The sequence below is a fragment of the Mobula hypostoma genome, chromosome 2 (assembly GCF_963921235.1).
Source record: "Mobula hypostoma chromosome 2, sMobHyp1.1, whole genome shotgun sequence".
Taxonomy (NCBI): Eukaryota; Metazoa; Chordata; class Chondrichthyes; order Myliobatiformes; family Myliobatidae; genus Mobula; species Mobula hypostoma.
Window position 1 is genome coordinate 203,542,758 of NC_086098.1, and position 17,240 is coordinate 203,559,997.

Here is a 17,240-nt window from a genome sequence, read left to right on the forward strand (position 1 = left end):
TGGGTGTGACAGGGAATAAGGAAAGGTGCAGCTGACTCATATCGCCAAATCATATGGTTTCCTCGCGGCCCGGTAGCGCATGCTTTGCGGCCCGGTGGTTGGGGACCACTGTTGTAGATGATCAAAATGATTAAAATGGTAATGATAGGTCTTAAAAAAAACTCTTTCATCTGGTGAGGGGATTCAGAAAAAAGGGTATAATCTTAAATTAGAGCTGGGTCTTTTTTTGTGCATTTTACCATAACCTATGAATACTGCTGGCAAAGCAAGCTCTTACCAATTTAACCGAATTGGTGATATAGAATTAGAATCAGCAATTCTTCCTCAAAGTCTATGAATGTTGAGAGAAATGAAATACTTGTGACAAAATTAACTGGCTTTTTTGTGACAAGGAGATTTGAAGGCAAATAAATGGACTTAAGTTTTCACATTTGTCTGACAGCCTTCCAGGAATTTAAATACAGGTGTCCCCCGCTTTTCGAATGTTTGCTTTACGACACCTCGCTGGTACAAAGCTAACAGAGGGTGTTTTCACTGTTACGAAAAAAGGCAGCATGTGAAAAAAGGCAGCACGCGCCCCGAGCAGCCAAGCTCCTTCCCCGGAACTGCATTCTAGCTGGCATTGCTTAAACACGTGCCTGTGAGCATCTGTGCTTTACGTTGATTTATTTTGAGCATCTGTTAACAAGATGAGTTCTAAGATATTGGAAAAGCCTAAGAGAGCTTGTAAGGGTGTTACACTTGGCGCAAAAATAGACATAATTCAGCGTTTCGATCGTGGTGAACGAAGGACAAAGTGAGTTTGGCTTGTGGAAGTTGACGAAGATTATGTTCTTTTTAAATCTTTTTATTAAATAAGTATACAAAAAGGTAAGCCATATAGACACTAATACATTGTTAGAATATAATAAAATTACAGAAGATATTAATACAAAAAAAAATACTACAATGTAATTTAAACATAACATACCAAGGTAACATAATAGTATACCAATTTTATATATATATCAATAGAGAAAAAGAAAAAAAAAACCCCAAAAAAAACCCACCATGCAACTAACTAAAAGCAAAGCAAAGCAATAGGCTAACTTGAAACCAAACAGAGTTAAACTTAAAATCACGTCCTCAATCCCGACCTCCATTAAAAAAAGTGAAAAAAAACAAGAAGGGTATATATTACATTAAATGAAAATATTGAATAAAAGATCTCCAAGTCTGTTCAAATTTAAATGAGGAGTCATAAAGATTGCTTCTAATTTTCTCCAGATTCAAGCATAATATCGTCTGAGAAAACCAAAAAAAGGTAGTTGGAGCATTAAGCTCTTTCCAATGTTGTAAGATACATCTTTTCGCCATTAAAGTAAGAAATGCAATCATTCTACGGGCTGAAAGGGAGAAATTACTGGAAATTTTAGGTAGTCCAAAGATAGCAGTAATAGGGTGAGGAGAGATATCTATATTCAATACCTTGGAGATAATATTAAAAATGTCTCTCCAAAAAGTTTCCAAAGTAGGGCAAGACCAAAACATATGAGTTAAAGAGGCTATCTGCCCCGGACATCTATCACAAAAAGGATTAATATGAGAATAAAAGCGCGCTAACTTATCTTAGGACATATGTGCTCTATGAACAACTTTAAATTGAATTAGGGAATGTTTAGCACAGATAGAGGAAGTATTGACTAATTGTAAAATCTGCCCCCAGTCATCCACAGAAATGGTAAACCCCAATTCCTGTTCCCAATCTACCCTAATCTTATCAAATGGAGCTTTCCTAAGTTTCATAATAATATTATAAATCATAGCTGATGCACCTTTCTGACATGGATTAAGGTTGATTATAGTATCTAAAATGTATGTAGGAGGAAGCATTGGAAAGGAAGAAAGTATAGTACTTAGAAAATTTCTAACTTGTAGATATCTAAAAAAATGTATTCTTGATAAGTTATATTTATTAGATAATTGTTCAAAAGACATAAGGGAACCATCTAAAAATAAATCCAAAAACCGTGAAATACCCTTAGTCTTCCAAGTTTGAAAAGCACGATCCGTAAAAGAGGGAGGAAAAAATGTTACCTAAAATAGGAATCGCTAACCCAAATTGATTAAGATCAAAAAATTTTCTGAATTGAAACCAAATACGCAAGGTATATTTAACTATCGGGTTAGACACCTGTTTAAGGCGTTTCCAATCAAAAGGAAGACGAAGATTATGTTGAAGAGGTTTTGGCATCTCATGACCAAGAACTGATAGATGAAGAGCTGATGCAATTGGAAGAGGAAAGGATAACAATCGAAACTGAATACAGTAGCGAACGGACCAAAAGTGAAGTCGTCCAGGAACTGAACGCGAAGCAACTGTGCGAGATTTTCACTGCAATTGACAAGAATGATTGCAGAAAAGTACGACTCTAATTTTGAAAGGGTACGTAGGCTTAGGGCATATTTGCAGGATGGTTTGAGTGCTTACAAAGAACTGTATGATAGAAAAATGCGTGAGGCTAAGCAGTCAAGCATACTGTCGTTTTTCAAGCCTTCCACATCAGCCACAGCAGACAAAGAACCTCAACCTTCGACATCGAGGCAAGTAGACATAGAAGAAGATGACCTGCCTGCCCTGATGGAAACAGACGACGATGAGATGACACCCCGGTGTCCCACCACCCCAGCCTCCGACGACTCAGCCTAACACACCATCATCAGTGTGCTCACTGTCTTCCCAATTCCAGTAAGTGATACTACACTGTACATACATTATTTCTACTTTATATAGGCTGTGTGTTTTTATGTGTTATTTGGTATGATTTGGCAGCTTCATAGCTTAAAGGTTACTGGAGAGAGTGTTTCTGCCGAGAGCGCTTGCGTGAGATTTTCAAAACGGTGGCCAGTGCAGCAATGATTGCAGAAAAGAATTTCTACTTTATATAAACTGTGTATTTATCATATCTTTCCTGCTTTTACTATATGTTACAGTTATTTTAGGTTTTATGTGTTAATTGGCATAATTTGGTAGGGTTTTTTTGGGTCTGCAAATGCTCACAAATTTTTCCCATATAAATAAATGGTAATTGCTTCTTCACTTTACGACATTTCGGGTTACGAACCGTTTCGTAGGAACGCTCTACCTTCGGATGGCGGGGGGAGCCTGTAAGTTACAAGCTGATGTGATATTTTTACATTCCTGTCAGACTCTATATTTATTAAGCATGCAACATGCAGCTCAAGAAAAATTGCAGTTAAATAAAGGAAAGAATCATCCATTCAGTTTTATTCACTTTCCACTTGGTGGGGGGAGATATTGCAGGTAAATAACAGACCTTTTGGGGATCGGTGATGGGAAAATTAGAGCAGAGCAACAAATCTTTAAAGCACATCATACCAGAGCTAGAAATCCTTGGTACAGGACACATAGATTAAAGAGAGGATTGAAAAAGTCAAAAAGACCTAACCCATAGTAAGTAACAAGGATATTTGCGCATTCAGTATGCATGAAACAAATTCCCTTATAATCCCAGTCAGAAACCAGAAATACTAAATGATCTGTTGAACAATCTGAAAATTCTCATCTGAAGAATGACCTGTGAATTAACCCACCGTTTATTCCAAAAATACAGACATACAGCCAATGCTTAGATTTTGGCTTTTATCTTAAATTTTCATATGTCCACATTTCACTTTTGTTGGAATCATGACCCTTAATTACTACATCTTCAACCATAATTATTGCAGAAATACCAACAACATACTTCAGGAGGGATTCTAACTATTCCTAGTTCAATAGCTTCAAAATATTCTTAAAGAACTGTTAAAATAATCAGAAATATTTCAACAATAAATTAATTGATTTGCAGACTGATTTTTCTTAACAGAACTTAAAATAGTTAACACTTCTCACTTCTGTCTTAAGTGCATGGCATAAGCTTGAATCCAGCATCCTTGGATCTTTTTCCAATGCAAATGTCATGTCTAACTGACATTTCAACAGCAAACTATACATCAACTTACTTGCCAAAGTACAAAATTGTTTCAGGTTTTATCGCCCCATCAAGATGAAGGTGAATTTCTACCTGCAATGAAAAGACATGAAAATTCCATGTTAGTTATATGATTCCTGTACAAATGTATTAAATATGGAACTGGTTTACTACAATAATGGTTGTGAATCTAAAAATAATAGGAATGAATAACAAAACCATGGCTGCTCTTCAATCGCATTGACTTCTCCACCCAATCCCAATGTTCTTCAGTTTCTTTGAGAGACTAAAAATGTACTGAATTTTACTTTGAACTGACTTTCAACAACTGAACATCTCCTGTCCTCTACAACTATCTTGAGCTTTCTCCTTTTGTCAGCCCCAATGGCTGTGCCAGTCCTGAAACAATCCAACCTGAATGGATAGCCTTTCAATGTACAAATCTTATAAAGTGGTCTCAGAAACATGTGGTTCAATGAAATCACTTCTCAGTCATCTACACTTCACTGTAGATCAATTCTAATCAACTTCTTCTTGTTGATATAAAATTCTGTTTCCAGAATCCACTCTAGTGAATCTACATTTGTATCACCTCAGGTATGAAGATCAAAACTACACAAATTACCATAGGTATGGCATCGCTTGTACAATTACACATATTATTTTCATCAAAAGCCAACATCCCTTCCACCATGATGGTTGCTCTGAGTGCATTATTTTTTGTGCATTAATTAAGACAGATATGGCAAGACAAATGGCATGTTGATACCATAGTACATGGATGCTGTTAAAATCCTATGTTATCTAAGGCCACTACATTGCATTAACTGTCTGCAGCTCAAGGAACTTCAACTCAAAGGTGATGGAGGAGGAGAAGATGGCAGCGTGACGCAGTGCCAGCGGTTGCTCTGGAATGATATCTGTATTTGTTAAGTAGGGTACCATGCACAATCCTGATTTAATGGAGACGGACGTGAGGGCGCGGAGGAACATCTGGAGAAACTTCTGAAATGCCCGCTTCGCTGCCACTGCTACTGTGTGGTCCAGAATCTCTGGAGGAGTAGGCCTCTGAGTCCTCGGCTTTGCTTATTTTGGCAGCCGGGACGAGGTCAAAGGCACTTGGCAGAGGATGGCGCTCGGGAGGCTGTATCGGAGGGGCTGGTCGGAGGCTCGATGTTTTCGGATGGACTCAGTCGGCTGTGGTCGGGTGCTTCCAATGCATCGGCAGTTGGCAGTTGTTGGTGCCTGGAGGTTTATGGCAGGGGAGTTTCTCCCTTTTTGCCACCTGCTATTGGGGACTATAGGAGTCGATCAGGACTTGAGACTTTTCTTTTTACCGTGCCCATGATCTGTTCTTTATCAAATGATGGTATCGCTTGGCACTGCTGTAACTATATGTTATAATTATGTGGTTTTGTCAGTGTTAGTCTTTGGTTTGTCCTGTTTTTGTGTGATATCATTCTGGAGGAACATTGTATCATTTCTTAATGCATGCATTTCTAAATGACAATAAACGAGGACTGAGTGTCCTCATAATCTAATTTAATCTAATGACTAGAGTCTAAGGCTAAAACTGCCATTCATTAGGGAATGGTATAGTTACTTGGACAGTGATGCAAGTGGCAATCAAATCCCCTAGATTACGCTATAGCAGCCAGACAGAGTGGTCAAGTATCACTTCAGGATCTGGGAGGGCACTCTGCCACTCTGCTGACAAGAGAGAGATCTGGGAAGCAAGAACAAAGAAGTACGGTGAAGGAAGTTCACATGATCAACACTCCGGTCAGTGTCAATGAAAAAACATAACTGAAACAGCTTTATTTCCCACCGTGAGCTGTGTAACTGTGAACCATCTGCCGAACAGAGCAGAAAAAAGGGGAAGTTCTGGTAACTGACAAACTGGTCAAACTGATAAATTGCCAAGTTCAAACAGGCACCCTGATAATTAAGTAAATTGCTACTGAGACAATAGTGGAACAGCACCAGCAAGAACTGGGAGTTAAAGAAACACTTACCTTTATGGACAAGGACTACAGGAAGAGCTGAAACCTATTATTCATGAAGTGGAAGCATTGCATTCAGAAAATAGTAATAGTTCAAAAGGTAGATGCAAAATAAATAAAGACACGGTATTTCTTCATGGCAAGAAATTGATAAGTGCTGCATTCAAATGTGTCTGGATATCTTTGAACACAATTCACTGAAAGCTAATGCTGTACCTTCAGAAAAGTGATGCCAAGGTAACACCAACTACAACATCAATGATGTATTGAAAAGAGCCTAACGTTGGGTATCTTCTGCCAATGAGCACACTAACATCTATTGATGAGGCGCAAGCAAGCAAGTTTGCAATTAGTTTTATGGCATTTTTGTTCTCCAAACTCTAAAAGTGACTTGATTCACTGCCATAGTGACCCTCTAAATCCCTTCTACAGCCCTTTCCTGCCCCCAAATCCTCGTAGATTTCACTGACTGTAGCTGAGGTTGCCTAATGCCAGAAAACCACAGGTTGTCAAGCTATGGTAGGACACTCACTTGGTCTCCCTACCCATGGCTGGCCAATGTAAATTGCACTATTGCTTCAAACCCACAACTATATATGTAAATAATAGCAAAGGACAGGGTCCTGTACCCATTTGGACCTGTAATTGAATTTAATCATTTTGGGTCTTCCCTAACATTACTAATCATTGCCTGGAAGTCTCCAGGAATCACAATTAATTCCCTGGTTACTGGCATACACCAAGGAGACAAGGGGCTTTCAAAAATAGTATGCTTTCTCCTTCTGCAATTTTTGAATGTTTTCATTCATGAGTTACAGAAGTACTGCAGGTGAAATAAAAGGCCATTCTACTGGATTAGGTGGTTGAAAGCAGGAGTCGTGCTAGGAAACCTTCAGGAATATGGCCAGCCAAACTTAGCAGCACTACTTTAAGTACATTTGCCTTTTGAAACACAGGTTACATTGAAACTGAGTCAAGGAGGCCAAATTCTGACAAACTGAACAAGTAACCAAATTCAGCAATTCACTTACTGCAATCACATAAAGCTTAAGCATTTAAAAAGCAATTAGGATACTGACCCTCACGTTCACTTGCTTAAAGCAACAGCTAGACACGATTCTTGATCCAAGGCCAACATAAGCAAATTTCGCCCGACCATTACGCATTAAAACAAGAGCAGCATTGTAAATAGATGAAGGTATGGAACAAGATATGCCTGGATTAATGCAGATAGATGTTAGAATTCTGTGATGCTGCACTGCTAGCTATTTTTCCATTCAAATTGCCAGTCAAACTCATGCCCAGCAAGGAAGCATGCAAGATCCCACTCCTACAGTAATATAAGCAAAATCTTTTTAAATGTACCTCAAATTACTAAATCTCCTTAAAAAACATTTAAATTTTCACAATGTAAGGACTCTGTGCAAGTATAAGAATGTATTTGGGAAAATGGACAAAGGCTTGGTAAACGGATCTGGGATGAAGGGTCTCGGCTCGAAGCGTCGACTGTTTGCTCTTTTCCACCAATGCTGCTGGCCTGCTGAGTTCCTCCAGCATTTTGTGTGTGTAGCGAAGGTTTGGTAGATTTTAAGTTTTTAATGATTAAATGAAGTGAGGAATTTAAAAAGTTGCGAATTGTTGGGCATGAAATTCCAGACCTTGTTGCCATCATTATATGAAGGTGCTCTCTATGGTTTGATCTGCAGTCTGTTAATTTATGAAAACTCCTGGAGTTCCAGAGATTTGCTTGGGAATTCCAGGTCACCTGAAGAACTCGTGCTTGATACTGTGTGCCAAAAGTCAAGCCCTGTGTGTACACCCAGGCTCAAGACTTTCAGTTCTGTAGCTCACTAACTCTCTTTAATTCATTCCACATGACATCAGGAGCTGACATGACGTGAAGCAGTCAGAACTTTTAGCTTGAGATGTCTGAAGATCAGCTTCTTGGAAAAGTGCGCTAATGGGAATGCTCAGCAGACCAGGATTGGAGAAGTGGGAATGCCACAGAGGGAAAGAAATGAAATGAAGGATAAAGATGGGAGTGTGTGGGGCATGAGATCATGAAGCAATTCAAATGACTTGGAACTTAACCAGAATACAATGCACATCTCTGAATGCAAGGCTGATTAGTGACCCTAAACCTTTACCATTTTGTGTATCAATTGCAAATAAAAATTCATTTGGGCCTGTTTTTAAATATTTGTGTCCATTTCTTGGGGGGAAATAAAAGTCCCAATCATTTGTATTTTGGACCAGGAACTTTCCATCATGATTCATGATAGCAACCAACAGGAATTCTGCAGATGCTGGAAATTCAAGCAACACCCATCAAAGTTGCTGGTGAATGCAGCAGGCCAGGCAGCATCTCTAGGAAGAGGTACAGTCGACGTTTCAGGCCGAGACCCTTCGTCAGGACTAACTGAAGGAAGAGTTAGTAAGAGATCTAACTAACTCTTCCTTCAGTTAGTCCTGACGAAGGGTCTCGGCCTGAAACATCGACTGTACCTCTTCCTAGAGATGCTGCCTGGCCTGCTGCGTTCACCAGCAACTTTGATGTGTGTTGCATGATTCATGATAGGCCCTGTGCCAACTCCATAACATTGTCTGAATATGATGATGTCCTGCGACTCATTACTCCTTGTTCAACAGAAGTACTAACAAATGCCAATGAAGGTCTTAAAACAATTCCTTAATTTTTCATGTCGAACACAACTGCAACCAACCCATGCAGCAAGCTGGTGGTTTGCTCCCATTCACAGGTCCAATCCCAGCAATGGTGTATGATCAGCTGCTTTCATATGGAATGTACTTTATCTTCTGCCCATCCCCACCAACACATCCTGTTCCCCCCCCTCCCCCCCAAACAACAACTCATCTTTCACTCATCTGAAGGTCGGCTGTGAACTCCTGCTAATCCACAGTCCCACCCAGTTTTGTATCCTCAGCAAATTTAGGAATACAGTGGGTTCCAGTTAATTAGAATACAATGGGACCAGTACATTTTGGCCCAATTAAGTGACTGCCCCAATTAGCCAAAGACATACCACCATTTAACTGAGATACAATTTATGTATTTTAATGAAAGATAGAATAAATTAGAACAGTACCAATATTACAACATTACCATAAAATTGTGTTTTAGTACCTAATAGTTATCAACAGAGGAGTTTTTCCAGCATATGCTGCTGAGATCTTTTGATTGACTGTAAAAGAACAAAAGGAGCACGACACCTAGTGCAAATAATGGACTACCTTCGTACAATGCTTTTGAAAATTGTATCCTCCAAATCTTCATTTTCATTGTAACATTTAACATGATTATTGAAACCTTCACATTCTTTGTAGTTCTTAACTTGATGAAGTAGTGAAATTGTTTCATTTTCATTCCTGACCATTTCTGACATTTCCAAGCCTGAATACTTGAAACTGCAGTGAGCACAACAGTTCTGAATTGTCTCACTGCCTATTTCTCACCAACAATCAGTGACAAAAATCACTGTTTTTTTGAACACTAACACACACATGTTCTAAACGTGGTGTAGTGTCTCATGGCCACACAAGTGCGATGTTCGGCAACAGTCTTCATTGGCTTTTCCTTAGCTATTCTAACATTTGCATCTTCCAAAACTCCAGTATATCTTTTAAATACAATTTTCCTTTCATAAACTGACATTGAGCATTAATAGTGCTGGCCAGTCATGTAGCGGACTTTAAGATGACTGGCCCTGGGTTCGAATCCGGCCAGGTCCTTCTATGCTTTCCATCTGTGGTGGGTTGAGTGTTGAGCTAGCCCTTCTATAAAAAACAGACAAAATGCTAAAGGAATGGCAAGGTTGCCGCCTGATGCTCCTCAAGGCACAGAGAGGAATAACAATCGCATCTAAGCGATTCTAATCCAAGTGTTCTAGTATCACAGCCTTTAAAACAGACTCCAGCATTTTTGCCCTTACTAATATCAAGCTATCTGGTATTTTTCTCTCCGTTAGAGAATAGTGAAACCCCATTTGTCGCCAACAAATTTCAAGAAACGTTTCAAAATCTATGGATTTAGGCCTTAACAATGAACACGTCCATTATTTCCACACTACCTATACTGAAATGTAGATCATCAGACCCTGGGAATTAATTTAATCACTTTTCGGTCCCATTAATTTCTCCAGCACTTTCTTTTTCCATTAATACTAATTTACTCTAATTCATCCTATTCAATAGTCTCCTGGTTCCTTTACATTTCTGGAATTTTGTCTGTGCTCTTTCCTATAAAGACAGAAAAGTGCTTATTTTAATTGCTCAGTCGTTTTTTCAAACTGCATTATAAATTCACTTGTTTCTGACTGAAAGCAACCTATAATTATCTTTACACATAAAATGCTGGAGGAACTCATTCAGCAGATTAGGCAACCTTCTTGGCAATGAATGAACTGTCAACATTTTGGACAGGAAAGGAAGGGAGAAAATGCTAGATTAAAAAGGTGGGGTGGTGGAAGAAGGATAGCTAAAAGGTGATGGGAAGCCAGGTGGGTAGGAAAGGTAAAGGGCTGAAGAGGAAGGAATCTGATAAGAGAGGAGCATGGACTACGGACCACATGAGGAAGTTCTTATCTGACTTTTCTTTCCTCTTTACATGTCTTTAGAAGCTCTTATGGTCCACTGTTTGTTCATTGCAACTTTATTCTCATACTTGATTTTGGCACTCTTAATTAATCTTTTGTCTATTTTTGCCTAAGTTTAAACTGCTCCCAATCATCAGCCTTAATACTTTTCCCTCAAGCAACTTCATATTGCTCCTTTTTCAGCGGCAAATACTATCCTTAACTATTTTAACTGGGCCATAAAGCAATGTTCCTGCATCTCTTCCTATGTTAACTAGTGCTGGATTATCTCTGCTCTGTATCTTGTGGTTAAATGTGATACCAAGATAACAAACAGACTGCTTCAGCCTCAGACAACTGCTAGGGAGAGAGATGAAATCTATAGTTAGCAAACAGAGAAAAGGGCGACTGAGGAAAATGGGGATGGTCCAATTACAACTAGTGTGAACATTCTTTAAATAGTGGGACTGATTTCACAATTTTGCTGGTAGCTCATGATTTCACATTAGCACTATGTGCAGAACCCATTTAGTATTAGTATATAGTATTTAGGATTCCAGATTCTGACCAAACAGACGTTGCAAGTTCAAAGTAAATTTGGCGGACAGAATTAAGGAAAACCCCAAGGTATTCTACAAGTATGCGAAGAGCAAGAGGATAAGACGTGAGGGAATAGGACCAATCAGGTGTGACAGTGGAAAAGTGTGTATCGAACTGGAGGAGATGGCAGAGGTACCTAATGAGTACTTTGCTTCAGTATTGATGCCTGTGGCCATCAAACTTTACAACTCCTCCCTTGGAGGGTCAGACACCCTGAGCCAAAAGGCTGGTCCTGGACTTATTTCCTGGCATAATTTACATATTACTATTTAATTATTTATGGTTTTATTACTATTTAATTATCTATGGTGCAACTGTAACGAAAACCAATTTCCCCCGGGATCAATAAAGTATGACAATGACTATGACTATTCACTACAGAAAAGGATCTTGGCGATTGTAGGGATGACTTACAGCAGACTGAAAAGCTTGAGCATGAGAATATTAAGAAAGAGGATGTGCAGGAGCTTTTGGAAAGCATTAAGTTGAATAAGTCACCGGGACCGGATGAGATGTAACCCAGGCTACTGAGGGAGGCAAGAGAGGAGATTGCTGAGCCTCTGGCGATGATCTTTGCATCATCAATGAGGACAAGAGAGGTTCCGGAGGATTACAGGGTTGCGGATGTCATTCCCTTATTCAAGAGAGGGAGTAGAGATAGCCCAGGAAATTATAGACCAGTGAGCCTTACTTCAGTGGTTGGTAAGTTTATGGAGAAGATCCTGAGAGGCAGCATTTATGAACATTTGGAGAAGCATAATATGATTAGGAATAGTCAGCATGGCTTTGTCAAAGGCAGGTTGTGCCTTACGAGCCTGATTGAATTTTTTGAGGATGTGACTAGACACATTGATGATGGTAGAGCAGTAGATGTAGTGTATATAGATTTCAGCAAGACACTTGACAAGGTACCCGAGCAAGGCTTATTGAGAAAGTGAGGAGGCATGGGATCCAAGGGGACATTGCATTGTGGAACCAGAACTGGCTTGCCCACAGAAGGCAAAGAGTGGTTGTAGACAAGTCCTATTCGGCATGGAAGTTGGTGACCAATGGTGTGCCTCAGGGATCTGTTTCTGGGACCCCTACTCCTTGTGATTTTTATAAATGACCTGGATGAAGAAGTGGAGGGATGGGCTAGTAAATTTGCTGATGACAAGAAGTTTGGAGGTGTTGTGGATAGTGTGGAGGGCTGTCAAAGGTTATTTCTGTTATAATATCTGTTATCTGGAGGAGAAGATGGCGGAGCGACGCAGCGCGCACAGCTCTCCGGTGAAATGATATCGTATTTGTAAGTAGGATGCCGTACGCAATTCTGATTTGATGTAGGCAGACGTGAGAAGGCACAGAGGAACATCTGGAGAAATTTCTGCAATGCCCAGTTCGCTGCCGCTGCTACTGTGCGATCGAGAATCTACGGAGGGAAAGCCCCAAAATCCCCTGCTTTGCCTGCTGCTGGCGACCAAGGCTGGGGTTGAAGCATTTGGCAGAGATGATGCTCGGTGTCGGAGGGCTGATCGGAGCTCAAAGTTTTCAGACGACTCAGAGTTGGACTATGGTCTGGCATGGCAGGGAGAGTTTTCTTCCTCCTCCCGTCTGCGTGAGATGTGAGATTTTCGAGAAACTTTGAACTTTTTTACTGTGACCATGGCCTGTTCTTCATCAAGTTATGGTATTGTTGCACTGTTGTAACTATATGTTATAATTCTGTGGTTTTTGTTAGTTTTTCCAGTCTTGGTCTGTCCTGTGTTTCTGTGATATCACACCGGAGGAATATTGTATCATTTCTTAATGCATGCATTACTAAATGACAATAAAAGAGGACTGCGTGTCCTCATAATCTAATCTGTCAAGTAGGGGACCGTGCACAATTCTGATTTGATGGAGACGTACATGAGAGTACAGAGGAACATCTGGAAAACTTCTGAAATGCCTGCTTCACTGCCGCTGCTACTGTGTGGTAACCGGAATCTCCAGAGCAAAAGGCCCCAAAATCCTCGGCTTTGCTTGTTTCAGCGGCCGGGGCTAGGTCAAAGGCACTCGGGAGGCTGTATCGGAGGGGCTGGTCGGAGGCTCGAAGTTTTCAGACGGATGGACTCAGCGTCGGCTGTGGTCGGCTGCTTCCAAAGCATCGACAAGTTGACAGTCCCTGGAGGTTTATGGCAGGGAGTTTCTCCCTTTTGCCGCCTGCTATCGGGGACTCGGGAATCGATCGACTCGGGGATTTTTGAGACTTTTTTTTTACTGTGCTCATGGTTTGCAATCGGCAATCACTTCTGATCTGCGCCGACATTTATGTGCCGGGCAGCACCTAATTAATTAGCATGTTTATTTCAGCTTTTTTCTTAAAGATGTGCTGTGTGCAACCCGGCTACCCCTACGTGCTTCGCGGCAATGTATCAGTCAGCGGCCTAGAGGGTGGGTGCCACTGCACCACCCCAACCTGCGACGACTCAGTCTAACACACAATCATCAGTGTGCTCGATGTGTTCCCAATTCCCGTAAGTGATACTACACAGTACATACATTATTTCTACTTTATATAGGCTGTGTATTTTTACGTGTTATTTGATAGATTTGGCAGCTTCATAGTTTAAAAGTTACTGGAGAGCGCGTTTATGCCAACAGCGCTTGCGTGAGATTTTCTGCCAAGAGCGCTTGCGTGAGATTTTCGCTACGGAGATCTGTGCAGGCAATCGTCGTAGAGAAGTATTTCTACTTTGTATAGGCTGTGTATTTATCATATCATTCCTGCTTTTACTATATGTTAGTGTTATTTTAGGTTTTGTGTGTTATTTGGCATGATTTGGTAGGTTATTTTTGGGTCTGCGAATGCTCACAAAATTTTCCCATATACATAAATGGTAATTGCTTCTTCACTTTACGACATTTCGGCTTACGAACCGTTTCATAGGAACGCTCTACCTTCGGATGGCAGGGGAAACCTGTATTTACTCAAATGGCACAGATTGTATTTTCTACAATATTTACTATGTAACCACTATGAGCTCATTAGAAGGTATTCATTATGTAGCCATGACTTTTGACCTGTTCACTATTAATTCATTAAGAGAACTAGAATGAAACCAAGTAGAGAGATAACGGTGGCAGGTAAGATGATGAAATATGTGGCAGTATATCAATGCAAGATTAATTAAGAAATAACTGTGGTTAGGGATGAGAAGACATATGGTCCAAAAATGTAAACTAGGACATAATTAAATTGGGGAGTAAAACAACAGTGTGAAGTCAAGAGTGGATATATTGATGATATGTAATCACAGGCCGATTGGATATGATAATGTAGCTAAGATAGGAAAATTGCTATAAAAAGTGCTATGTACAAGGTTCGACGGGCAGTCAGCATCTAGCTTTCTGATTGTCTCAGTTTTGATTTGCAAATTAAAGTTTAAAACTACTTGAAAGATTTTCTGCGTCTCCTTGTCATTTGTGAGAAACGAGAAACCACGACAACATCTAATTTCTTTTAGGATTTACAGTAATAATTGCAAAAGGTTCTCAAAACCTTGGACATGATTTCAGCTTGCAAAGCTCGTTTTATACTAATACCAAAATATGCAATTTTAATAATGGCAATAATCCCTAAAATTTCAATTGTTTTAGCTAGCAATTAATCTCCTTTAGGATTACAGCACCAATAATCTGTCCTGTTCCGAGACCAAACAAGCAGCCACTCCAAACCCCAGTTTTATACCGCCCGGAAGTACACGTGAACAATCGAAATAAATTGAATTTAGCAGACAAGTAAATAAAAACAATAAGCAGTCAAACCAATCAATCATTCTTGACCAGGATCTTTCTCTTTAGCCTAGTGTCTATTGTTACATATCCAGTTTCGGTTAAGCGGTTTAAAATAACTTGCAACTGCCCCGCTGGCAAAGCAACAAATCTGTTCGTCTTACCCTGGGTTTGTTAAATATCTGTCTGTTGTTTGTCGAGTTCTGTGCCATGCTGAGGCGAGTGCTTCCCGTGAACCAAACAATTTCGGAGACGTAAAGTCGAGTTATTTCCTCTTATACAACCAACAGCCCAGCCTCCGGTCACCTAGGGCCATTTTATAGACTTTGTTAGTCCCGCCTTGGTTCAGGAATTCTGGTGCTCTGCTATTTCCCGCGGACACGCCGACGGTGCAGTTAACAAATGGGGAGTTCCAGCGAGAACGAGCCGAAGTAAAGTTAAAACTGGCTCACAATGGGAATTAAAGGATTAGCAGGAAACGTATCCCTGGCTACCACTGTTACATCAGAGCGTGAATCTGCTTATGTCAGTGTTAAACAGTTCAGACCGCTTTTCCGCGAGTAATGCCAGTGTATGTTTGAAACTCATGACCCGTTCCACTGATTCCCCCCACCCCCTACCGGTGAACAGCGCTTGGATTCCGGAGCCAGTTGTTTCTCTTTTTTTGCCCCTTCCCACTAGCCGATGGGTCCTGAATATATAATCTCCGTACTGTATAACGTTTATTGCTATGCTGCAAAAAGGCTAATTGTCATGATATTTATATCCTGGGAATGTATGGCTTGGCTTATACACCAAACTTAAACCTACGTGCAATTTACACCCCGGAAAAAGCAATTTTAACCCTGCTCGAACAATGGCGCGCGGAGTGCAGGTCAAATGGTCATACAGTCACTCACTTGGAACATGTTGCCTTTAGGCACATTGCCATTTTAAGTTGCTCATCGTAGCCGGGAGCAGGGCACCAGCAAAAAAAAGACAAGCCCCTACTTTACTGTAAACGTGATAATTATGCCACGAGTATATAAATAGCCTCCAAGAGTACCACAACCTAGTCGTGGGTTGCCTCAATAACACGGAGAGCCATTTTGGCTGGCTCTTGGTAGGGCCACCCTTGCCATACAGGTCAAAGCATAGAGGACAGACTACCAACGATCCACCAGTCCTCCAGGTTGGGGGGGGGGGGGTGTCAGCTCAGGGCTAACAACCCTAACTGGTAGAACAAAATTGTTATGGAAACAGCAATGAAGAATCCTTTTACATCTAAGTGCGATGATACTCCGGAGTCTCCACTCTGGATTTGCATGACTGACAATAGTGAAAACCTGGAAGGAATCCCTGAACCCCACCAGAGATGGAGGATCTTCATAGCTGCCCTAAACACAAGCAGTGTAATGAACATTAACACTAAGAGACTTGAATGAGCGATTTAAACCAGATGTTATAAAGCCATACATAAGGGCAACTTGGATCTAAAGAAAGCCCTGGCCAGAAAGGTAATCTGTCTCCTTGTGAATCAAGACTTGTCAAATAAATGTTTGTTATGACCACTGCACCAACAACTGTGGCCTCCTGGTTATAGAGACACCTGATCAACCTACCTACACCCACACCACCACCTCCAGAATGTCATATCAGAGGGAGTGAATCAGATAATTCAATCAAAAGATGATCCCACTTAAGGATCTCAGAGAATTAATCTGCTACTTTGGATTCTTTGTGTTCTTTTCCATTAGCAGTTCAAACAACTCTGAGGTGATACAATCAGATTTAGAAATTTGGAATGCAAAACCATGTTCAGCCACTCTTAATTTCTGGACTTTGTTCTAGCTGAACCTAGCTAGTGCTTTGGTTTAGCTGGTACACATGGCCAAAACTGATGGCGGTATGTCCCTCCACTAAACCCAGATTCAATTTATGCTGATTCGTGATTAACTCTTTGTGTCTCCAGTACCATGTGATTAGGACAGTCCTGACGAAGGGTTCTGGCCCGAAATGTTGACTGACCATTTCCACAGATCCTTCCCAACCTGCTGAGTTCCTCCAGCATGTTGTGAGTGTTCCTTTACAGTGATATTTTTTTCCTATTGGTATCATTTATTCATTAAAAAAAGAGGATAATGAGTAAGTTAATTTAAATCATCACAGGATATCATCACCTTAGAAATATTCAGATTCCATGATGTATTCCCTTATATCATTTGAGTTAAGCAAAAGGGCTGTCTTGTGAGCTGGGAGATATTTGTACTCAAACTATCACTAGAACAGGGGTTGCCAACCTTTTTTTATGCAACCAAGGGACTGTGGACCCCAGG

At 40.5% G+C, this 17,240-nt stretch overlaps 1 protein-coding gene across 1 annotated transcript in view; it reads right to left on the reverse strand.

The window, feature by feature from the left end:
* Positions 1–15,493, reverse strand: part of ada (adenosine deaminase) — a 71,931-nt gene extending 56,438 nt beyond the window's left edge. The window contains exons 1-2 of the mRNA XM_063041425.1: positions 15,090–15,493; positions 4,006–4,067 (exon numbers count right to left, since the gene is read on the reverse strand). Of these exons, the coding sequence (XP_062897495.1) occupies positions 4,006–4,067; positions 15,090–15,137 (110 nt within the window). The 5' untranslated portion in view covers positions 15,138–15,493. The remainder of the gene's footprint in view (positions 1–4,005; positions 4,068–15,089) is intronic.
* Between the last annotated feature and the right edge of the window lie 1,747 nt (positions 15,494–17,240).